Source organism: Echeneis naucrates, chromosome 22 (assembly GCF_900963305.1).
Source record: "Echeneis naucrates chromosome 22, fEcheNa1.1, whole genome shotgun sequence".
In the NCBI taxonomy this organism is placed as follows: Eukaryota; Metazoa; Chordata; class Actinopteri; order Carangiformes; family Echeneidae; genus Echeneis; species Echeneis naucrates.
Genome location: NC_042532.1, coordinates 14,965,751 through 14,991,271, shown reverse-complemented (window position 1 = coordinate 14,991,271; position 25,521 = coordinate 14,965,751). Strand labels below are relative to the sequence as shown.

Below are 25,521 nucleotides of genomic sequence, written 5' to 3'. Positions count from 1 at the left end.
ATGCCTGTGTGGGTTTCCTCCCACCGTCCAAAGACATACACGTTAAAATGGATTGACGACTCTAAATTGCCGGTAGGTGTGACTGGTTGTTCGTCTCTGTCTGTCTCTGTGTGATTGACTGGTGACCTGTGAGCTGGGATTTGCTCCAGCACCCTCCGCGATCCAGATGTGGGTAAAGATAGAAGTTGAAAAAATGTATTTACAAACTGTCTAATAATAGTGCAACACATAAAATTAGCTTTACAGTAGTCCCATTCACTTGTGTTTCCTACTCTGTCTCTTCCTCGCTCCCTTTTAAGGGGTCAGAGGTCAGAGGTCAGCGACTGTGTGAAAGAGAGTTTTGTCTGAGTGGAAAGGTCCAGGAAGCGCACACTTCCTCTGATCCTGGGACAACATATACATGTACACACACACACAGATTTTCAAACACTGTTGCTTCATCTTCATAGAAAATCCAGATGTTAAAGTCTTTTTCTTCCATTAAACACATCTGTAACATCTGTCTGTGCACTCATCCATACTCCTTGCACAGACAAGCACTACAGGGACTATACCATAGTTCACTGAGAAATTACTGTAACATATTAACATGAACACCAGCGTTACAATCAAGCAATTCACTTTAGTTAGTAAAATAGTTACAGATGACTCTTCTGTTGATCCACATCCACTATTTTATTAGTCTAATTATTGCAGCGCAATAAACCACATGGTATTTTTCTTTGTCTTCTTCTTAGCAGGTCTGCTCTACACTAACTGAACACCCTGTGGTGCACTGTTAATCACCACAGACTCATATTTACACGTTATTTTTTTCGTGATAAAAGGTCTAAACCCAGCTGCCAGCTTTAGATGGTGTTGGCAAAGTGCTGAAGACCTCTTGAGGTTTCATAACTTTACATCACTACTTCATTACTGCCTGACTGTGTGTTTGTTTGTGTGATCCAGGGGGCCCGTGTCTGGGTCAGGGAGAAGGAGCAGCTCGTTCCTGCCACTGTGAACTCCTGTGGAGATGGAACCCTTGTGCTCACAACCGACTATGGCGAGGTAAGGAATGTACACATACATACACACTAACGCTGTTTTTTTGGACCACCCAGTTACTGCGCTGTAACCTGTACACAGAGATATCATCATTTTCATATTTTATACAAACACTGTGATTTTACTTTAAGGCAAGCATTTTTCTGTTGGCTTGGAAATTTCACTTTCTATCTAAATGTTTTTGGTTGTGTTGAGGGAAATACTTTTATTGAAGAGTTGACATTAGAGAAATAACAGGGAGAGAATTAACTGGAGATGTTGTCATCAGCACAGGTCATCTGCTTGTTCATTAGTATGCATGTAAAGGTCACAGTGAAGCTGAAGCAGTTGTGCAGGTTCATCCTCTCCTGTGTGGATCAATAGAAACTCTTGGTCATGTTCCACTTTCCTGCCCTTCTAGTCCTTCCTCCTCCCCCTCCTCCTCTTCCTCCTCATACATATTCAAAATTTATTCGTGACACACATTCAGCTGCAGGAGAAGAGCCAGAAGATGGAGAGTCTTATGGACGAACAAATGCACACACTTGTTTTAGGATGTCATCGTGTAGTTGCCTGACGTCGCCTGCCCCAACCCCAATGCTCTAACACTGCCCCAGCCAAAATAATGGAATTGGATGTTTAAATCTCATTATGATTATTATCTGTGCTCATCTAATCTGTATGAGAGCTAGGGCCCACATTGGTCTTTAGATTTGATGTTTTTTTGATGGCTGATGTGTTTCGCACACACATGTATGCGCTCCAGTTGGCAGCATTTGGATGGAGCTAATAATAGACTTGGCTTTTTGGCCTGAATTCAGGAGTTTCTATACGACATTTAACCCCAAACAGCATCCACATCTGCCCTCTCTTGCTCAGATATACAATGAAGTCATGTTTTACTGCCCTGAAGACACAAAATTGCCAAGTGCTACTCTAAAAGCGTCATCTTTTGATGTAGCAGTAGCCTGTTCAAGGACACAGGAACGACCGACAGGAGCTTCCCAAAATAGATGACTGGTTATGGGAACAGGCATTCTCTTTGCTCTGGATTATGAATGTCTTCAACCTCCCCAGCCCCCATCCAGATCTCCCTACCTCCCTTCGCCCTCCCCTCCCTGCTAGCTGTTGGTGTTTAAATGTTAGCTCTGCAGGAGGTTGGTGAATATTTGATAGAGAATCAGCTGGAAGGAGGGTTTACCCTGCTTTTACCCTGTTACAACAGGATCTGACCCAGCAAACAGTCCTGGGAACTCCATCCCTCCCTGGTCTCGGTCATAAATGCATTTTTGTTTCAGTAACCCCCAAGGATGGTGAATACCAGAAGCACTTTAAATACTGAAAAACATAAAAACTAAAGATGACCTCAGTGTGGAAGCCAGAGGCACTGGAAAAAGCAAAATTTTAAAGTTTTTCTTCGTGCTAGTCCTTTTTTCCCACCACCCACATTTTTCTCATTCGTCACTCTGCTTGTATAGACCAGTTCCACACATGACTAGCTCTGGGGTTACAAAGGATGAGGCTGCCGAACTACTACACATTATGTTAAATCAGCACAGTACACAACTAACAGGGGTATAAAAAACCCTTCATCATTCATACTCCATCTTCGCCTGCTTTCCTCCACTGAGCGGTCACCAAACTTCAAGCTTGGTGCTCACTTGAGTCACATCATACCGATACAGAACTATTCACAAAGGTTTTACAGACGCCAGTGGCGGCTTGAGTGTGAGATTTATTCCTGTTCTCTCTTGGAAGTAATTTCTGTCTTCATGCCGACTCCATCATGTTATAGACGGCTTTTCAATCCACAGCAGTTTCATTATTTGTATGGTTTTGTACAACCATAGTCATTTGAGTAAAGTCACAGGTGTTGCTTATTCAGTGGGATGGCAGGACAGGTCAAATATTATGGTCCCTCTGGTTTAGAGTCGTCTAGTCATTCCTTTTCTTCCATTCATATGTATCTGTCCAGAAGCCAGGATCCCAGAGGAACACAGGAAAAACCTCATTTAATCTTTATTGTACTTATGGCATCACTTTTTTTTCAGTTACCTAAAGCTCATGACCATAAATGTGATCATAAGTGTTGTAATACAAGTTGTCTGGTAAATTGAGAGCTAAACCAATTGCTTTGGCTCTGTAAAACCCTAGACCATGCACAAATATCTCTCTGAATCTGTGGAATTTACTGTGTAGAAAACAGGATTAGATTAGATCAGATTAGATGGCACTTTAATGAACCTGTGGTGGAACTGGGTCAACAAAGAACTGGCTGTAGATCGAACCGAACCGAACCGAACTTGTACATTGTTTTCACACTATCCACTCATTCCACTATCCTTCATCCCATCATTCCATCTATCTGCCCCTCCATCCATCATCCATCTGTTCCTCCTTCCATCTCAGCCCATTCAGTTAAAGACTAGACTATTTTGATAAAGGCCCTTTTTGCACATATCTTCATGGACTTGTCTCCATGGATACGGTCACAAAGGTACAATCGGGCTTTGTTCTGCATAGCGACATAACTGTCCTAATGTATACCTGAACTGGTCACATTTATACCCTCAAAAGGATGAACTGCACATGGGACAAAACAGCATACAGACGCAGACTGAGGACTACCCTTAAAGAAGTAGACACACAAACATACACACACACGCACGTTACGTTAGGGATGACTTGTGGACAATGTGTGTTATGTGACCTGGATTTCAGTGGCAAGCGTAAAAGCTGCAGTGAGAGCTCACGCGAGAACAGAACATGCTGCAGGGAAGCCTTTACCCCTTTTGCACACACAAAGTGACTACGTACTCTGACGTACACACACACACACATATACAGAAGAACCAACACACTCTGTCAGCTCTGTCTAACATGAAAAGTGCAGGAATGACTTGTTTTGTCTGATTTGGCAAAGAAACAAGCCAATGCTGCTTTGTGATCTCCTGACCCACATAACTCTTTACAGTTTCATATTTTCTAACCCTCTGAGGACACTGTAGCTACTTCCTCGCTTAGTATCATATAATGAGATTAATTTAACTCATTAAGTTAATTTAAAACACACACAGACACGCCTAAACAGCTCCCTATGTGTCTCTTTGCTGTGTCCCTTATCAGTGGAGAACGGAGGCAGTGATTGCCTTTGGGGTGGGACGAGTGTGGGCTGCCAAATCTGACAGGGTGATGGAATATAAAATGTATTATTCCCTTCAGTGCTGGATGGATGCTGTGGGGCAGAGACAGTTTAAATGGAGCTAAAGCTTGTTGTTAACCCCAGAAACAGCAAAACAAAGGCAGTAGTTGAGTAAGGCATTCAACATTAATTCTAATTTCCAAGAAAAAGAGTACAACTGATATTTTTTTTTCAAAAAGAGGCTATCTCAGATGGCCCTCAGGCCATTTAATAATATTAAACTTGGCACAATAAACTCCTCAAACTAAAGTCACAATTTCAAGGATTTATTTCAGATTTGTATGTTATCCCGGCTCCTTCTGGATAATTGCACCTAAGAAAATGAATAACTTGGGTCCTGTAACTGTTCCAACAGAGTTTATTTTCCCTACATGCATTGAAGCAGTGGATGTTTTATCCCAGTGCCGCTGGCAGCAGCAGCTGCTCGTTTTGCCTCTAATATACTCTGAAAATAAATAAATAAATCCCCCCTCAGAGATACCCAATCCTAATCTGACTCAAGTAGGTCTTCTGGATTTGATCCAAGGTCAGGGAGGAGAGCTGCAGGTGTGTACGGTATCTGTATGTTGCACTGAGGAGTGGAGGTCTGCAGAATATATAGGTCACTTTGCCCACATCTCTCTCACTCTCCCCTTCATCTTATTCCTTCCTGACTCTCTTCACTTGGACTGCAGCTAATATGAGAAGCCACATGAAGAGGCTTGCCATTGTATGTGCATGTGAATAAGCCAAGCAATTTAAGAATGCATTTATGCTGGTGGAGCCAGGAAAGCACCCAAAAATGATTAAATGGAAGAGATGAAGTGTGTCTAAAGGTCCCACTGACTTTTTCTCTTAAGAACAGTTCTCTCTCGCACTTCAGGTCCTTGAACGATTATACTACTGAGGACAAATCAGAGTCTGCTAACCATGCTCTAATTCTACATTACTCTCATTCTGTCTCACCCTCTCTGTCAGTCCACTGCATATTTGTCTCCCTCTGTTTTCTCTCTCTAATTCTGGATCTTTCCTCTTTCCCGCTTTCTATGATGAATTATTAAACATGAACTATCCCATTTTAGACTCTCTTCACAGAGAAACCTGTGTGTGTGTGTGTGTGTGTGTGTGTGTGTGTGTGTGTGTGTGTGTGTGTGTGTGTGCAGTACACTAATTTTTTTCTTTCTGTCTTTTTGTGCATGTATGTTGATGTAGACTAAGAAACACTGAACAAAATGTGTGTTAAAATCCACCAGAGCCTGATGGAGGGAAAGACTGAGATGTTTTCAGTTTTCTTCTCTTTTACTTCCTCTGGTTTTTCTCCCCAGCCACTGACATACTTTCGCTGTTCACAGCATCTTCTCTCATCTCTGAATGCTTTGTGAATGGTTTTTCTTTTCTGGGCTTTATCTGCTGTCTAAGGCCTTTATATGTGAAAGCAGATTTGGTATTGGAAGCAATTGTAAATGCCTGAACAGTAGCTGAAACGTTTATGTGCGTTTAATCTCACAGTGAAAATGTTCAGACCTCCTTCACAGCAGAACATCACCAGAGCTCAGACCATTATTTAATAGGTCACTCCAGAGATTTACACATCAATATACCAGGCATTACATTAAATACAGTATATTGTAAACAAAGGGAATTCATTTTAACAGCTGAGACTTGGGCGTCCATTTTAGTTACAACAGTGTCCTCTTCTTCTAATTACATGTGCTGATGCATGTGTGTGTCAAGTCTTATCTTCTGTTCCACTATGATTTTGCCAGGATTGCAAAGACATGCTTGGTTTTCTGAAATTGCTCAGAGTAAGCCTTCAATTACAGCTCAGATTAAGTGATTTATTCATTGAGTGAGCCATGAGCACATGGAGTTACATAGGGAAAAAATATAATATAGGCTAATGGGATATATCAAAAATACAGTATGGAGTAACCAGTAATACAGAATAAAAATAAGAAAGGTTGACAAGGACAAAGAAAGTGGAATGAGGTTGCAATGTGAGACTACAGCGTAGGGCAGGAAGAGGGGAGGGGGACATTAATGAACAGTAGGATGGAAGATGGTTAGAAGAGCAGCCAAGGGGGAAGGGATGAAAGAGGAGTGCTATACAAAGGGAAAGAGAGATGAGAGAAATTCAGACTGAATGGAAGTAGGAGAGGTATCTAATTGGGTAAGAAGGGGATTTAATAGGGTGAGAATATGAAGAGATGGGGGCAATGGATATAGATATAATTTGAGAGACTTTCTATCTTTCTCTGCCAGAGACAGGAAAAAACCCAGTTGTTGTACAGTTTCTATGAAAGTGTCTCTGTGAGCATTCAGCTGTCCAAGCTACGACTAACAAACATCATCACTGAAATAAGCATGCCATCCATGCACATCAGACACTGACAGCATTTAATACAGTAATACACGTGTGAACACACTTAGGTATATGTGGAAGCCAGAAAGATTGTGATGAAGACTGTGTTTCATTAGAGGTGGTGGAAGTTCAACATTCCCTCTTGGAGGGAAAGGTCTTTTGGTCTATGGCTGTTTTTCTGCTAAATGCGCCACTAAATGCAGCAGCTATTTGTAAAGTTGGCCTCTCTGTGGTTTGGTTGTGTACAGGTGGTGTACAGTGGGCTTTTAGAGATCATTCACCAAGAACAGCTGCCTGAGGCCAAAAATGAAACGATGAGATTAGTGAAGATGAAGAAGTAGATCCTGAAAAGTTGGCTATGCCACAAAAATGAAACATGGGCTGAAAGATGCAAAATCATGATCTCAGAGTTGGCAGTGATAAATATCTGTCAGCCCTTTCATCCATTTTTACTATGAAGAAATTGATTCTTGCGGATTCATTGGAATATACTCTTAGTTAATAATTCTGTCTTTAGAGAGAACCAACCCCCAGGAGAAAGAGAAGGTTAATTATGGCTATTTTTAGTTGAAACACCTATTTATATTTGAGAAAAATAGGATGGGGGCTTGGTGAAGATGTTGAGCCATTAGTCAGTGAACCCTTTAAATGTTATGTTCTCTCTCATGGATGCCGAGGGGCGACTGGGTCATTTCATCACAGCTGAGTGAGTGAGGAAAGGTTACAGACATGATGAGCTTACCCACATAGTATGAACAAGATGTCTGTACTTGTTGAGAGAAAAGAAAAGGAAAGAACCTGCAGCATGTTGCAGCTCCAGCTGGAAACATTGTGTTTGCATTGTAGTATTGTAGTATCTAGCTCACAGGTTTTTTATTTGCACTCCACACACACAACTTTTTCCTTGCAGACAGTTGGTGATGACAATGATAGCGCTTAAGTTTGATCACCCTGGGAGATATCTGCACGCAGCAGCTCTGTGCAGTGGAAGACGTGTTACTGGACTGAAATAGATTTATTTAAGAACAGGATGGCTGAGTGCCTGCAGCGTATCCCCTTTGCCACTCTCAGCAGACTTCCAGCGCATCTGTTACAACAGCGAACACGCACATGGGGTTGAAGCCGGCAGCGAAGATGGACTGACATATCAACAGCCCAGCATTGTAAAGGCCGTTTTTTCTATTCTTGGACAACTAGATGTTGCTGGAGTGAATTAATGACCTTTATGCTGAACTACAATCACAGTTATCTGCTGCTCTGGCTCTGGTTCAGACTGAATACAGGTAGAAAAAGACGATATCATTGCAGGAGCGTGTGTGTGCCTGACCTGAGTGCACACTGAGCTGCCTTCACATGTCAGGTCCGGCCATGTCAGATCTGCTACACTCTTTTCTCCTGTTGTCCCTACTCTCTTCTTCTCTTTTTTCTTTCTTTCCTCTTCTTCTTTTTCTCCTTACCATCACACAGCCAGGCTCTCCGCCTTGTCTTGTCCCAGACTCTCTGGTTGCCATGGCAATATGACATAGATGAGAGGAGGTCTGGGGGAGAAGAAGCCAGATAGCTCTTTATTCTCATCATGTGGGTTTTCATGATATTGCAACACACTGGTTACTCTGACATACCTTGTGTGATTTATTAAAGGGAAAATCGTCTTTACCAGTACTTTCCCTCAAAAAACACCAACACACCAACACCACGGAGCGCTCATATTCAGTGGCTGCTAATAATGTTTAAAAACTGTTTAATTTTGTACTTTAACAGACCACATTACCTAACTTTGTTAGACATCATTCCTTTTCTCTTGGATATTGATTGCCAACCATCAGAAGCACATTTCCTGCTTGTGTTATGTTGTTGTGAGATCCACATTGTGGAGTGTTTTCTCTCATGAGGTAGTTTAAGGAATGAAACATCATGAAGCCATGACAGATGATAAGTCTCTTTTCCTTGTTGTGTCCCAGGTGTTGTACTTGCAGCAGGCCGAGGTTACCAGGGAGCGGGTGTATGCTATGCACCAGTCAAGCATTGATGGAGTGGAAGACATGTCAGCGCTGGCTGAGCTGCATGAGGCTGCCATCATGCACAACCTCTACCAGCGCTACCAGAAGGATAGCATCTATGTGAGTGAAATCAATGTCGAGCCACATGGTGTGTGTACATTATGTGTATGCCTTATTGTGTGCCCCCCACCCCCCCACACTTTCCTTTTCCTATAAGCTTTGCATGCATGAAGCTTTTAGAGGGAAACACAAATCATCTGCTCAAACCCATCTACTACTCAGTGTGGCAGGTGATGAGAGCAAGAGAGAAAAAATAGGGAGGAGGGTCTTATGAAGCCAGACTATCACAGTTGAGCAGCAATTTATTGTTAAACTATAAAAACTGTACTGCACTCCTTTGAAATTTATTGCTACCATTTGTCATGAGAGCCAATTTGCAGTTAACTCACTAAAACTAAATGTATGAATGCAGTTGCTTTAGTTTAATTGTTTACACTAAATTACATTAAATTTGTGCAGAAAAGTATTCCACCTCCTGCAATGGTCACAGCTGGATTCATTTTACCTATTGGCAGAATTTTTAATGAAATTACAGTTGATAATTTTCTGAACAATAGATAATCAAATACTCACATAGTGTTGTATTGCCTTTTTGAATGAGCATTGCCAGGCTCACAAGGGCCACCATCAACTGTTTGTGTTTGTCCAAAACATCCCATCAAATCCCTTAGAAGATCCTTTAGACAAGCCAACAGAAATTATAAAGACAGCACGGTGGTTCTGCTGCTGCTAGATCAAAAGAGATGAATCCAGACAAACGCAGGTGAAGTACAAGATCAGGCTATGTCACCAATGCTCCCTAGCTTAGCTCAATAGATATTTCATTACTGCTGTCTGTAATGAATGAATGCATTAGCTGATGAACATAATTCTCCTCAGCTATATCCATGGATGATTTAAAAAGGCAATCTATCTTTGCAAATTTCCAGTTGATATTGTGATCAATGAATTATGATCAAAGCTTAGAACAAATACATAAAACTTTTGATGGATATTTTGATCCTGGTTGTGATAAATTGAAAGTCAGGCATTTTGAATGCTTGGAAACTTGCGGATTACCAGAAACAGACAATAACAGTTAGCCTGGATGTGACCTAATCTAGATGATGAAATATTGTCCATACATGGATTTTCCTTAAGCTGATCATAAGCATTTACCCTTTGTGGGTCATCTTTCTGTGCCATTGTCTGTTCATTCATTTGTGTGTGTTTGTCCTTTAGCACAGTTTGATATATGGGTAGCACAGAAAATGCACAGACAGGGTAATATGACACAATGGAGGGGATGCTGACCTCCACTGTTTTCTTTTTTTTTTTCTAAACTAGAAGGATGGAAAACAAGGTGACTGTGACACGAGAAATAGTTGAAAATGAAAATCTGACTTCCCTCCTCCACCATCTTACCCGTTTGACCTCAGCTTTCTAATAACAATCACTCTGCCATACATATTTCCTCACAGCTGGTTTCCTTTATCCTCCAATACAGATTAATATCAACACAAGTCTACTTTAATATTTGACATATACTGTATTTACTGTATGCATCCCTGTGGGGTTTATTTTATTATTTTTTTTTTTGGGGGGGGGGTATGCTACTGCTTTTAACTGAATTCGTGTCTGTTCATGTCTATAATATTTGAAATGACAACAAAGAAAACAATCAAAAAGGAAAGAAACCAATATACAAAAGGAAAAGATACTAAAGGTTCAAAAATAATGCAAAGATGAAATATCTGGACTCTTTTTAGACAAATATCGGCAGCATCCTGGCAGCTGTCAACCCCTACAAGCAGATCTCAGGTCTGTATGACCCAGAGAGGGTGGACCGTTACTCCAAGCACCAGCTAGGGGAGCTGCCTCCGCACATTTTTGCCGTGGCCAATGAATGCTATCGCTGCATCTGGAAACGCCACGACAGCCAGTGTGTTCTCATCAGGTGGGTTTAAGCATCCACACACACTGTGTGAGCGATAGCTATTTTAACTGCAGTACTTCATGGCCTAATGGAAGAAAGGTCAGTCAGTGGTTAAGAAAAGTATGCAGTAAATGGTTGTACTGTTAGGCCTCACATGGGATTGCAGCCCTGCGGAGAGGGTAGTTCCATATTTGGACCTTTCCAACTATTCGTTCTGTGCAGCATACTCAGAGTCGTTGCATAAGGTCTGATTGTATATTTAAGAAAAGGATTTGACATTATGGGACATATGTTTTTTCATTTTCTTACAGAGATGCGATGATAAGTAAGATACTGTTTATGTTTGTCAATTCATTTACTGCACAGGCAGCCATCTATCACCCTATTTGCAACTAATAGTTCAATCTGATACCAAATATGCATCCAGCTAATAAAAATTCCAGTCTTGGATCCATTTCCTGTTTACATTTGCTAAAAGATCAATATGTATGAGATACAGCACTACAGTACTTTATTTTTAAGGTTTACATAGATTTGATTATACCACTAATGTGTTGTGTCACAACACAATTGTCAAATGTCTTCTAAATGTCTTTTTCAACTTTGGAGTTCATGCAGAGGAAGACAGGCAGTTACAGCTAACACACATAATAAGCTGAGTTTCAGACACTGATTTCAATGGTTTATTGAAGTAATTCTAAATAATGAACTTTAGTTCTTCAGTTAAAGAAGATATGGTCTACTGATCATGAATGTGTCTGGCTTGTTAGACAATATCAATGAACAGCACCCTTCCAAGAAAGCCAACCAGGTTAGATTGGTGAATCGCTGCTGGCTGTAGAGTCTGTAGAGACTGTAGAGTCAGATATCGCATCATGATTTCAATAACGCCCTGTCTTTGTCTCTTTTGGTGTTCTCGTTGAGAGAGACTAGAAGCTAATGCAATATTGCAGAAGATATCAGACCTCAATATCAATCAAACTACCACACCAGTCTGAGATATGGGAATGTCAGAGAAGGTCACTGTATTAAATTAAATGGATTGTGTGTGTGTGTGTGTGTTTGGGTTGTGTAGCGGTGAATCAGGTGCAGGGAAGACAGAGAGCACTAAACTACTTTTGCAGTTCCTGTCGGTGATGAGCCAGAAATCATCTGGGACTCCTCAATCAGAGAAAACTACACGAGTGGAGCAGGCCATCGTACAGAGCAGGTACATACTGATGAAGTGAAGCAGACACACCTCCTCTTTCCTCTGATTTTTACTGCATCCTGGCACAAGACCAGATCCAATCTTAGCTTCATTAAGCAGATGTCTTGGAAAAATTCATGTGGCTAGAAGGACATTTCTTTTCTATTTAGTTTTCTGCTATTAATTTTCAGTAAATGCTTTATCATTTGGTCCATAAGCTGATGATGTACAAACAAAATAATTAATTCATTGTTTGAATCGTCCATCAGACTAATGGAGTATTCGCTGCAGTTCTAATGCACCCGTATAATGACATGCAATTTGAGCGGTTAATATTAAAATTTTTATGCCCATTCGATATCTTGTGTAATAATTATCAACCTGAGAAAGTTTGCAGTGCAGATTACTGCGGAAGTGCCCCTGAGCAAGCCCAGATGGTTAGAGTCAGGTTGGCACCGGTCACTTAGGAATGCGTGCAACAGTTTAACAGAATTGTTGAGTGAACGTGTTCTGCAGTGCATGGTTGGTGCAGGATAGTCTGAATTTCATGCAGAGATAAACACGGGTGATACAAAGCACACTGAGCTTAGGTTTATGTTTTCCACGCAGTCCAATCATGGAAGCATTTGGGAATGCAAAGACCGTTTACAACAACAACTCTAGTCGCTTTGGGAAGTTCATCCAGCTTCACTTCTCTGAGGGCGGCAATATCCAGGGAGGCTGCATCATCGACTGTATCCTTATTATTTACAGAAAATAAACAGATTTCTATCAGTATTTTCTTGTGTTTATGCACTGTGTAATATTTAAATTAAATTAAAAAAAGAGGTTTTAAGGCACAATGTGTGAAAACCAGTGATAAGGTGTGATTGCTGTTTCCTTGATTCTCTACCTTTTAGATTTACTGGAAAAGGTAACAATGTGTGCGGCTGCAGGCTGCTCATGTCAAGTTTATACTTCAGAATTATCTATCTTGTATAATGAATCATCATGAATTGTTAATAGTGGTTTTGCTGCAATGTTTTCGCTGTAGAACCGCGTAGTACGACAAAACCCTGGAGAACGAAACTACCACATCTTCTATGCTCTGCTGGCAGGAGCTAACAAAGAGCATAAAAGTAAGAAATGCTCTTCAACATCGCCAAATAACAACGTTGACCTTTATATATGCAATTCTTTCCCCATTGAAATCCTTATACCTTTGGCATCACATTGTTACACTAGAGCTATGATTTACACCTGATTTACAATTAATTTTAATTGAAATGAATTTTCATAAAACACACTTGATCTCTGGTTGATAAGAGGCTGATCTTGTATGATTTTACTCAACCTTAATATAAAGGCCAGTTATTTATCTTAATGTGCTTCTCTCCCACTGTCACACTGACAGCATAATTATAAATGATAAATCTCGTCTCTCAGGCCTCTACTTCCTGGAGGACCCTGCTGAATCTTTCCACTACCTCAGCCAGTCAGGATGTCTGAAGGACAGGAGCCTAAATGACAAAGAAGTGTTTAATAGCGTTATGGTCAGTTTATGTACATTCATTAAGTCACTCCATCCAGTATTCCAGTATTGAAAAAACATTTGTCACCATTCTGCCACATTTTTCTGTGTAAGTTAGATGCTAATATGATAGCAACATATTTGCAGTATTGACCTTTATTCTAAATTATGACGTGTTTAAAGCTGACTCTTCTATCTGCATTTATCAAAAGTCTGCACCTAAGTGGAGTGATTTTAAATCTGTGGATAGATTGTCTCAAACCTCCCTTTCACATAGAAAGATTAAAATAAAGACTGTAAAAAGTCTTTACAATACAGTCACATCGTCCTCTGGTAGAACCTAATCTCCTTTCTTGTTCTTTCCTGTGTGCAGGAGGCACTGAAGGTGTTAGAGTTCACAGAAGAGGAGATCAGAGACATGTTTAAGCTGCTGTCAGGAGTCTTACAGCTGGGAAACATTGAGTTCATGACTGCAGGAGGAGCCCAGATCACCACGAAACAAGGTCAGCGAGCATGTCACATAAAGAGAAGAGGAAAATAAAACTCATGAAGTGAGAAATGTAATACATCTTTGTCCGTGTTTTCAGTGGTCACAAATGCCAGTGAACTGCTGGGCCTGGATGTCTTCCAGCTATCTGAGGTCCTGACTCAGCGATCCATAATACTGAGAGGAGAGGAAATCTGCTCCCCCCTCACTATAGAGCAGGTATATGTTCACATGTGTGCACACATTTAACCCCCCCGTGCAGACTGATCTGTGTCTCTAACCACCCACACCCATCATGGCCATCACTTGGGTGTCTTTCTCTGCATTGCAGGCTGTGGATTCTCGGGACTCGGTTGCCATGGCTTTATATTCCCAGTGTTTTTCCTGGATCATCCTCAAGATCAATCAGAAAATCAAAGGGAAGGAAAACTTTAAATCTATTGGCATCCTCGACATCTTTGGCTTTGAGAACTTCAAGGTCAGAATTATACCGATTTAATTTAAGACTCTTCCAACATAACACTTAACTATAAATGTGACTCCAGATGCAGATTTGGATATAAGATGTGCTTCATCTCTCAATCCAGGTGAATCGGTTTGAACAGTTTAACATCAACTACGCCAATGAGAAACTTCAGGAGTATTTCAATAAGCACATCTTCTCCTTGGAGCAGCTGGAGTACAACAGGTGCAGTATAAGTACAAAGCGACTCCAAGGAAAGAATGGTTCAAGGAATATGCCTTACACAATGAAGTCTTGTCACCACATGAATATAATGTGGATCAAGCAAGGTAATTTTCATAACAATCGTGTCTATGCATAAAAAGATGACAATTAAGATAATGGAGTTGATTAGATATTCTTTATCTATTCAGGAAGACCCAATGAAACTGTAAATTGACACTTACATAACAAATGCAGTTTCAATTAGGGTCAAATATTAGCATTTTAGTCTGAATTTGAGAATATATTGATAAATCTCATATAAAGTTTCAAATGGGCTCAGGAGGTGGATCCTCAGCTATCGGTGCAGCCATAAAGTCTTTCTAAGAGCGACCCAGGTTATGCATTAGTGTGAACATTGTTTTCAGCTTTGTGGGCAGCGTCTGCCTCGTGTACCCAGCCTAGCATAGCTGAAGTTTGCCCAATATTTTTTTGAGCATGCATGGATTGTGCAGTGATGTGCAGTGAAATAAAAACTGCACACCACACGATTGTTTACTCTCCACAGGGAGGGTGTTCAGTGGGAGGCCATAGACTGGATGGACAACGCAGAGTGTCTCGACCTCATAGAGAAGGTAATAAAATACTTGTGACATAAACAGTGTTTACAGTTTAAATAATGAGACTTAGTGCACAATCTTTTCTCAAAACTGTCTGGGCATGTGGCCAGGGAAGTTAAAATATTGGCCCACTTTAGCATAGTGATGTTACAGTGCCAAACTTCAGTCTTTGCCTAATCAGATTCAGACTGAAAAGGGTTAAAATATAAGCTTCTTCCCTGCCAGATAAGAGCTATGTTACACGTCTGCCTCAGTCACTTTCTGGAAACTGATTTAATGATATTAGACTGATGCTTAGAGAGTGGTCCTGATTTGATAAAGCAGATATAATAACATGATGTTTTTCCCTTCTCCCTCTCAGAAACTGGGCTTGTTGGCACTAGTGAATGAAGAGAGTCGATTCCCCAAAGGAACAGACTTCACTCTGCTGGAGAAGTTGCACAGCAGACACTCTGTGCGATATTTACCCATTTGTTCAAGTTTCATGCATATTTCACAAAAATGCTGAGCTGCTGTGTGTGTTCAACATTTTTTCCCCTCTTTTTCTGCAGACAAATCCTTACTATGTCAAGCCCAGACTTGCTGATCATCAGTTTGGTATCAAACACTATGCGGGGGAGGTGAGTAATCCTTACTGTAAATTCATGACTTTGGCTTATGAAGATTGTCTCCAGCCCCCCAGTGACCCCAGTGTAGAGATGGAGAGAATGGATGGATGGATATTTCTGATGAACTTGTGTTTCCGGCAGGTCTTGTATGATGTTAGAGGAATCCTGGAGAAAAATAGAGACACCTTTAGAGATGACATCCTAAACATGCTCAAGGACAGCAGGTGAGAAAATCAGACACATAAAACAAATTGTAAATTGGGACCGTGGTAAGACAGAGATGCTATTAAGTTTTAGGTCCATAAAGTCATTGAAAGAGGAAATACATTGGTAAATGCACCGTGAGTTCTTTTTTTATATGATTCTCTGATCTAGATTTATTCTACACTTTTCAAACCATAGATTCACCCACATCCAGAACTATTAAATATCTGAGCACTATCTATTTTATGAAATTGTAAAAACGAGACGTCACATTATCAACTGCTAGCAATACATTGTTCTTTATGCAGTACAGTTTGTATTTGTCTTAAAGCTGACAATAGGACTGTGGTCCCTCTTCATTCTGAAACTCTTTTAGAAAAGATTGTTCTGATCGTTGTCATTTCCATTGAAAAAAATCTTCCTATGTGTGTCATTTGTACTGAGGTGTGTGTTTCTGTGGCTCCACAGACTGGACTTCATTTATGATTTGTTTGAGAAGGTTGGCAGCAGGAACAATGAAGAGAAGATGGGAACAGCCAGGCGCAAACCAACTGTGAGCTCCCAGTTCAGGGTGAGTGATCAATACGCACATCATCGTGACACACATTGATGCTACCTGATGTACAAGGATTTACAAATGCACAACGACGTGAAGAGCTACAGTAACAGTTCTTGTCTTTCTCTGACCCCTTAGGACTCCCTTCATGCTCTCATGGCCACTCTGAGTGTGTCCAACCCGTTTTTCATTCGCTGCATTAAACCCAACATGGAAAAGGTCAGCCTGTCTCTGTCTCACAGGATGACAGATGACATCTCAGATGGTGTCAATTTAATCTTCTTTTTTAATTTTACTTGTAGAATCCAAATGTGTTTGACCCAGAGGTCGTCTTGAACCAGCTGAGGTATTCTGGGATGTTGGAGACTGTGAAGATCCGCCGCGCTGGGTTCCCCGTCCGAAGGACTTTCAAAGATTTTTTTTCCCGGTAAACGTCTGAATTTATCTTTTTTTTCTGATTAGTTTTTGGGGTAAGCATCTTTGAATAAAATCCTTTTGAGGATTTTTCCGTGATCTGTTTTAATTTTTTTGTTTTGTTATTTTTACTCTCTCACACTCTCACTTTTCTGCATATCAGGTATAAAATCATTCTGAAAGAAAAAATGACGACAGCTGGAGACGATAAGAAGAGAAGTACGGATCTTCTTGTGAAATACGACAAAACGAAGAAGGAGTGGCAGTTAGGCAAGACCAAGGTGACATTTAACAACAGATACCATTACCCAAATGGTTCACTCCTGTCTATTCTCCTTAACTACTTACCTTCTGTTCTGTAGGTGTTCTTGAAAGAGTCTCTAGAGCAGCGTTTAGAAAAAGACAGGGATGAAGTCCGACGCCAGGCTGCGATGATAATTCGGGCTCATCTTCTCACTTTCTCTGCCAAGTAAGGCCTGAATTGAAAGTGAAATTTGACCCAATTTGAGCCATTTGACAATTTAGAGAAACACTTAGCTTGGTAGAACTATTTTAATAAAAAGACATTTGTTCTAATAAATGTCTGTCGTCCACAGGAAGTATTTCAAATGTGTCCGCGCCAGTGTTGTCACGCTCCAGAAGCACTTCAGAAAATATATCCAATGCAGGCGATATGTGAAGCGACGCAAGGCAGCTCTGGTGCTGCAGAAGCACATGAGAGGTCAGGTGGCACGAGCTCGTGTTCGAAAGCTCAGAGAGGAGAAGAAGAAGAGGGAGGATGAGCAGAGGAAAACAGACGAAACTGAGAAGAAAACATCTGCTGAAGGGGAGCAGGAAGAAGGAGCAGTTAAGAAAACTAAATCATCAGAGGCACGCGTTTTCATTTCCAACAGGGATTTTGGGGCTCATTCTGCTTTCCTTGGTTTTTACGTGAATGTAAATGTTATTTCCTCTTCAGGATGAGGCCCGGCAAATGGAGGAGATCCTGCAGTTGGAACGAGAGATTGAGCGTTTGCAGAAGAAGAGAGAGGACGAGGTGTCGCAGCTGTGCGAGTCCTCCAAACAGGAGCTGCAGCTGCGTCGGGATGCTGAGCTCAAACGGATGAAGAAGGAGGCGTCTCGCAAGGCCACAGAGCTCATCGACCTCCTGAACTTCGGCGGCGTTGATCCCTCACTGGGAGCGATGGGAGTGAAGCCAGCTGCCGAGGTGAAAGCTCCGAAAAGACAAAGTGCCAACAGAGTGGCATCCAAAGAGGAGGAGGTGGATGAAGGTTTCCATGCTGAGGAGGAGTGCATCCCTCTCCCTGACTTCCCGCCTCCTGCTGAGACAGATGCTCCCATGGATCAGGACATGTTTGCTCAACTCCCTCCTCCCCCACCTGCCTTTGCAGAGGGGACAGTGCCTCCTGCACCACCTCCTCCACCCCCTTTGCCCACAGATGGTGTACCTGCAGCTGGAATTCCTCCCCCTCCACCTCTTCCTCCACCTGGAGATGTACCTATTGCCCCTCCACCACTATCCCCACCTCCTCCTCCACCACTACTACCTCCCCCAGAAGAGGGAGCCAAGGTGGAGCCGGAGAGGAAAGTGAGCATGGTGGAGAGCCTGGTGGATGGGGAGGAACCCATCTACAGCATGCCGGCGGATACAGAGTCGGATTACGACCAGGAGGAGGAAGAAGGCTCCGTCAATGCGGGAGATGACAGCTCCGTGTCTGGGAGCAACCGTGGCAGCACCGCCGTGACTGATGAAGAGCATCCAAGGAAGTCGACCTGCACTAATGCCAGCATCGAGTCCTACAGAGGCAGCTCTGACTCTGTGAGGACACACACTTACACGCATCCTCACACGCGTGCACGCAGATATGTATGAGCAGCTCTGCAGCTACAATTAATTCCTTTTAAACTTTGCTTTGTATAAACTGAAAATCTAATGCACTGTTTCATGTTTGAGGATACACAACACAAATTAATAAATGGGTTGGGTTTTTTTTTTTGCTGCTCCAGTATGCAGACAGTGATGATGAGCATGATGGGATGATGGACACTGATGAAGAAGTGACAAACGGCAGAGTAACTTTGCTCAATGGAAATGGGCCGCCATATTTCCATGGCTACCTCTACATGAAGGGTGAATAGATTTTACCCTATCTTGCCACTTCCTTTACTACTTTTTTATTTTTATTTTATTTTATTTTATTTTTTTGTTTTCCTTAAACATTCTGCTCTGTTCCCTCAGCCGGGCTGATGATCCCGTGGAGAAGGCGCTGGTGTGTCTTGAAAGATGAAACCTTCATGTGGTTCCGCTCCAAACAAGAGTCTCTGAAGTCCGGCTGGCTCTACAAGAAGGGAGGAGGCCTGTCAACTCTCTCCCGGAGGTTGTTGTAGTTGTTACTGAGTGAAGCCTGCATGCTAACTATATGAAACAACATCTCTGCTGAAAGTGCACTCCACTGCAATGATGTTGTGAAAACCTTCAAAAATGTATAGCTCTTAGTGATTGTTGCAGTCAGCGCTGCATGAAATGAAATAAGAAACAAATGTTTCATGTTAGTTTGATTATTTGACTTTCTCAGTGTTAGTGTACCTCAATGACCAGCTGAGTTGTGAAATGTATCCCAGTGTCTAACTTTAAGTTTTAAACCCTCTGCAGAACTGGAAAACTACAGTGTCAAGTTCACACTGATGTACTGTGACTTTACTGATGCTCCACTTCATGATAGTTAATTAAAGTTAGTTCATTTAAAATGCATAAATAAAGGTTTGGTGAGTTACTTATTAAGGATTCAGCACTCTGCGTGGTTGCTTCATTATTACAATTATTATTAAAAAATGACATATTTTCCATCAGTGAATAGGTATGTCCATATCCCCGGGATACAGCCTTAGTGTGTCAGATTCACTTTGTATTGCAAACAGAAATTGAGCCCAAGTCAACCTTCCTAACTCCACAGTGTGTTATCTTGGCAGTTATTTTCATTGTGTATCATTGTGTATCCACAGAAACTGGAAGATGCGTTGGTTTGTTCTGAGGGACAGCAAACTGATGTATTATGAGAACGACAGCGAGGAGAAACTCAAAGGAACCATTGACATCCGAGCGGCCAAGTAAGACTGAAAATGATTGTGGCCCCAGAACACACACGCATATTGTCATATGCATTACTATGTATGTACTGTGTGTGTGTGTGTGTGTGTGTAGGGAGATCATGGATAATCATGAAAAGGAGAACGCTCTGAACATTGTGACAGATGAAAGGACTTATCAGGTGTTTGCTGAGTCACCAGAGGATGCGAGGTGTGGTCAAGATGAACTTTTTATGTAATAAACCGCAGCATGCTGCTGTTTATATTTGAGTGGACTGGTGTATTATAAATCATGACAACACCCCTGTGTCTCTGTCCAGTGGCTGGTTTAATGTCCTCAGTAAGGTGCGCGTGTGCACTCCGGAGCAGCTGCTGGAGATGTCCCACGAACAGGCCAATCCAAAGAACGCTGTGGTGAGTCCTAATTTTATGTTTTTCTTTTTACCCTTTTGTCATCTCTATAACCAGCTATTGGTCAGGTTATTTTTTAATTTCTAAAATGTGACTAGAGAAGAGATGATGAGTTATATTTAATCACTGTTGTCAAATCATTCTCCACTCTGCCTTCAGGGAACGCTTGACGTTGGACTGATTGACTCTGTCTGTGCATCCGACAACCCTGATCGGTAAATTAATGATTGTCAAAAAAAAAAAAAAGGGATCGATTGATTAACTATGTGCAACTTTTTCACATTTACTGAAATTGATCATGAAAATGACATTCTATATTATTGCAAAATGACACATTTAAAAATCTTGATTAACTGTGACCCTTCTCTAATTAGTCAATGAATTAACTAACGACACTGCTGGAGACCCTTGAAAATCTGACGGTGCATTTTTTTTCTGTTGCTTGGTCGTTGCAGGCCCAACTCCTTTGTCATCATTACTGCCAACCGTGTGATCCACTGCAACAGTGACACCCCAGAGGAGATGCATCACTGGATCAGTCTGCTGCAGAAACCCAAAGGAGATGCCAGGATCGATGGGCAGGAGTTCCTTGTCAGAGGTGAGGACCGACTACATTTTTGGTTATTAATAAGCTTTTGTGTACACTTTCCTTAGTTTTAGATACCCATAATGGGAATTTTGTCACTACAAAACTGAGGAAACTACAAAAACCACTTCTCTTTCTCTTCTCTCACCATCGTTCAGGTTGGCTCCAAAAGGAGATGAAGACAAATGCTAAGAGCACCTCCCTGAAGCTGAAGAAGCGTTGGTTTGTTTTGACCCACAACTCCCTGGATTACTACAAGAGCTCAGAGCGAAACTCTTCCAAAATGGGAACTCTGGTCCTTAATTCCCTCTGCTCTGTCATTCAGCCAGATGAACGAGTGCACAGGGAGACAGGTGAGGATGGAGAGAAAAGACGAAAGAGACAGAACGGTCACGTTAATCTGGGATTAGACATAGGAGAAGAGGGGACTACATGCGTAATTATCCGCATTAAGATTTCCTCAGTTTCATTTGACTAAATTACAGAGAATATAATCCTGATATAAAAGCTCCATTTCGTTTAAGTATTTTTATTTCATAATGAAGTAACAAAGGCTGATTGAGCTCAACTTTTACAGGTTACTGGAACATCATAGTGTACGGGAGGAAACATTCATACCGCCTCTACACCAAGATGCTGAACGAGGCCATGAGATGGACAGCAGCTATACAGGGAGTCATAGACAGCAAGACCCCCATAGAAACTCCAACTCTGCAGCTCATCAGAGATATCAAAGTAAAACACACAACTGCACACACAAACACAACATTTACAATTCCTCAACACAAAATGCCTTTTGACGTTGATTTTGGTGTTGCCTCAGGAGAACAGTGTCAACCCTGACATAGTGGAGCAGATGTACAGGAGGAACCCCATCCTCAGATACACTCAGCATCCCCTGCACTCCCCTCTACTGCCGCTCCCTTACGGAGAGGTCACCAGCTGTGAGTAAACTTTTTCAACGCACACCCTCAGAACAACTTCTTTGTTTTCTTCTGCTTCAGATTGGCACCATTATCGCATTCCTGCATTCCACTGAACGTTTGTCTTTCTTTGTCCACCCTTTCTTCTTTTTACCTCCATGCAGTACAAAGGCAGCAGGGTTACGCCAGCCTGCAGGATGAGGCGGTGCGAGTGTTCAACTCTCTGCAGGAAATGGAGACTCTGGCAGACACGGTGCCCATCATTCAGGGCATCCTGCAGACCTGCCAGGACCTGCGCCCTCTCAGGGATGAGGTACTTCACTTGTCAAGTAAAACTTTTCTCTAGTTTCAGCAGAAAAGGTTCTTTAAAGTGTTACAAATAGAGTTAAACCAGATGAAATTAGTAAATAAATTCAAACTGACAATGTACTAATGATATTTTGAGTGCTACAAGAAATCGTTAGAGGATATTTTGTAGTGTTTCTGGAGTGATATGGCATTGTTATTTTTCAGTTTTCTTGAGCCATTTTCTGTTTTTCAGGTTTATTGTCAGGTGATTAAGCAGACCAATCATGTGCCTCAGCCTAACAGCCCAGCCAATCGGGCACACTGGCACCTGCTCACCTGCATGAGCTGCACATTCCTGCCCAGTCGGGCCATCCTCCGATACCTCCGCTTCCACCTCAAGAGGTCAGCGTGTGTCAGTGTGGATTGTACCTATTCGATATGTGACTCAGCAGTGTGATAAATGTGTATGTGGATCTGCTTTAGGGTGCGTGAGCGCTATCCCGGCACAGAGATTGAGCGTTATGCTGCTTTCATTGGAGAATCCCTGAAGAAGACCAAGACTCGTGAGTTTGTTCCGTCTCAGGAGGAGATCGCTGCCCTGTTGGTGAGACAGGAGATGAGCACCACCGTTTACTGCCATGGAGGAGGCTCCTGCAAGATCTCCATCAATTCACACACCACAGCTGGAGAGGTGGGCACCAAAAAACACACGTATGGATATCACACCAACAATTTTAAGGACACAAGATAGTAGATAGTTGGCATTTGTTCTACTCATCCCTCCATGGTATTTTGTCCTCATTTTAGGATGTCTCCTTTTTTTATGCATAACGTGAGAAGACATAGTATTTTTTAAATGTCAATTTAATACACGAAAGAGTGAGAACTAATCGGTATGTTGCTGCCGCAGGTTGTGGAGAAGCTGATCAGAGGCCTGGCCATGGAAGACAGCAAGAACCTGTTTTCTCTGTTTGAACACAACACTTTTACAGACAGAGCTTTGGAAAGCAGAGTTATTGTGGCAGATGTTCTGGCCAAATTTGAACGGTATCTAATTTTCCAATAAGCTTTTGAACTATATGAAGTTTCCTGACAGAGAATGTTTGGAAGTATCATGCTGATTTAGAGATGAAAACTGGCTAGTTTTGCTGTTAATGGTTGTTTTGGTTGCATGCGTTTGCTTCCTAGATTGGCAGGTAGTGAAGAAGAGGAGGAGGAAGGAGAATGGAAGCTCTACTTCAAACTCTACTGTTTCTTGGATGTGGAGAGCATGCCCAAAGAGGGAGTGGAGTTTGCTTTCATGTTTGAACAGGTGGGATTTCCTCCACAGCCAAGACAAATATTCACAGCAGGAAATCATTCCTGCCAACTAATAATTAGATCCCTTATTTCCCTCTGCACCAGTACTTGTACTACTACTGTCTGAAAGTCAAACCAAACTATACAGCAATAAGTCTCTTTTTTCTTGGGAAAGGTAATGTGATTTAATCACGTGTCATGTGTTTTGTCCTCTCTTTCTCTCTCAGGCTCATGAGTCTTTGATAAGTGGTCACTTCCCGGCCTCGGAGGAGACTCTGCAGCACCTGGCTGCTTTACGTCTGCAATATCTCCATGGTGACGGGGCAGGTCGGGCTGGGTGGAGCCTAGGAAGCGTTTATCCAATTGGACGTCTCCGCAATCGCATCCTCCACTCCACCAAGCCGGGCGTTGGGGCTGCAGGTGGTGCTGGAGTAGGTGGGGGAGGAGGAGTGGGAGATGGTAAGGGCTTGATTGGAGGGCAAGGAGGTTTAGGCCCCGGGACAGAGAAACGAAAGACCCCAAGCTTCCTGGATGGTACCCTGAGGCGGAGCTTCAAGACTGGCTCACTGAAAAAACAGAAGGTTTGAGCCCATTTTCTACAATTAAATTTATGACAAGTGCTGAGGAATAAGTCTGATTGACAGTTTGACACAATATTCTTTATTTACTAGCTGACTTGTGTCCTTTCAGGTGGAGGAGGAGCAGATGCTGGAGATGTGGGTGAAAGAGGAGACGTCAGCAACACGGACCAGCGTGCTGGAGAAGTGGACCCGGCTGCAGGGGATGCCCCAACACCAGGCCATGCTTAAATATATGAGCATCATTAAGGAGTGGCCCGGATATGGATCGACTCTGTTTGATGTGGAGGTGAGGGAAGAATTAAAGGAACAATGCTGCATGCAAATGTCAAAAGTTTTCTTTTAACCTTTCTCTTTCCCCACTCTGCTCTCTCTGCAGTGTAAAGAGGGTGGTTTCCCTCATGACCTGTGGCTCAGTGTGAGTGCTGACAACGTATCTGTGTATAAACGAGGGGAACCCAAACCTCTGGAGACCTTCCAGTACGAACACATCACCTTCTTTGGAGCTTCGCAGCCTTGCACCTATAAGATCATTGTGGATGAGCGGGAGATGTTCTTCGAGACTCCATTGGTGAGAGCTCATGAATAATCATGAAGTTGGCTTCCCAACTTCCGTATTTTGGGTCTTAGTCACTCATGAATGCAGATGTGAAAACTGAAAAGTGTTTTTCTTTCTTTTCTTTAGGTTGGAGAGATCACCAAGATCATGAGGGCCTACATTAACATGATGGTGAAGAAACGTTGCAGCATCATGTCAGTGACCAGTGTCGCCAGTTCCTTGGTGAGGTGATTGCCACCAACCAATCAGAGCCCTCGATTCATCCAGTGGCAAGCAGGTGCCTCGGCCCCACTACATCGGTTGGTTGGTTTTGTTGGAGGCAGTCGCACCAACCAGCTAATCTTCAAGGCTGAATAAAGGGTGGCTGATGAGCATCAAAAGCAAAATGGGGAAGAGTGGACATAGAGGCCAAACGCACACTCTTCTGGCCTGGGTTTCACTTGGGATAAGGGATCTATTTAGAAATGAGCATGACAAAGAAAACAACCTGTATTTTGGGACGGTCCTTTCAGATGCATACCCCCCCAGTTTTAGTCCTGCATGTAGATGTTCAAGCACAACTACACAAATATTTTCTGCTTTCTTTTCCGGACAAACAAAAGCTCAGTATTTTACAAGCACAACTCAGCCGCCCAGTCTGTCCCAGGTGGCTCCCTCCCCCTCCCCCTCCCCCACTCCCCGTGCACTGCCAGACAAAAAAAAGCCACACTTTCTCAGTTCAGTTTCTTCCTCACTCCTCCGAGTTCAGAGTCTCTCTCTTTCTCTTCATTTGTCCTCACTCCTGTTGCATCTTTATTTGCTGTTGGTATTACAGTTCATTGCTGAATCCTTGTACTTGCTTGCTTTCTCTCTGTTTCTCTGTCTTTTACCTGAAACATCAGCTAGATTTACATTTGTTTGTGACTGAGAAAAAGGACTCGATGGTGATGATGACTCTTCTTCAGGGCTACTTAAGGCAAAATAAGCTCAGCGCCCGACAGTGTTCACTTACTTGCTC

The 25,521-nt window shown here is 42.3% G+C and overlaps 1 protein-coding gene across 1 annotated transcript; it reads left to right on the top strand.

Annotated features, from left to right (window-relative positions):
* Positions 1-24,786, top strand: myo10l1 (myosin X, like 1). Its single transcript, XM_029494336.1, has 44 exons — positions 1-72; positions 949-1,047; positions 8,528-8,686; positions 10,375-10,562; positions 11,617-11,751; positions 12,340-12,464; positions 12,630-12,643; positions 12,764-12,848; positions 13,156-13,262; positions 13,614-13,743; positions 13,828-13,946; positions 14,059-14,205; positions 14,315-14,415; positions 14,960-15,026; positions 15,373-15,465; positions 15,563-15,631; positions 15,761-15,843; positions 16,292-16,394; positions 16,518-16,598; positions 16,682-16,806; positions 16,957-17,074; positions 17,156-17,262; positions 17,390-17,663; positions 17,752-17,955; positions 17,989-18,612; positions 18,801-18,924; positions 19,033-19,171; positions 19,797-19,901; positions 19,996-20,091; positions 20,201-20,294; positions 20,451-20,506; positions 20,747-20,889; positions 21,036-21,230; positions 21,455-21,612; positions 21,701-21,821; positions 21,965-22,113; positions 22,342-22,490; positions 22,572-22,779; positions 22,999-23,135; positions 23,277-23,400; positions 23,615-23,968; positions 24,078-24,254; positions 24,345-24,536; positions 24,651-24,786. Exons 1-44 carry the CDS (start codon positions 1-3, stop codon positions 24,753-24,755), a joined length of 6,255 nt encoding a protein of 2,084 aa, XP_029350196.1. The 3' UTR covers positions 24,756-24,786.
* Positions 24,787-25,521: the final 735 nt, after the last annotated feature.

Bases quoted from the DNA above. Each gene is read 5' to 3' on its own strand.
- myo10l1 (XM_029494336.1), top strand. From the start codon at position 1: ATGCCTGTGTGGGTTTCCTCCCACCGTCCAAAGACATACACGTTAAAA. The intron at 1,048-8,527 runs GTAAGGAATGTA...GTTGTGTCCCAG, and splicing joins TCACAACCGACTATGGCGAG to GTGTTGTACTTGCAGCAGGC. The intron at 11,752-12,339 runs GTACATACTGAT...TTTTCCACGCAG, and splicing joins CAGGCCATCGTACAGAGCAG to TCCAATCATGGAAGCATTTG.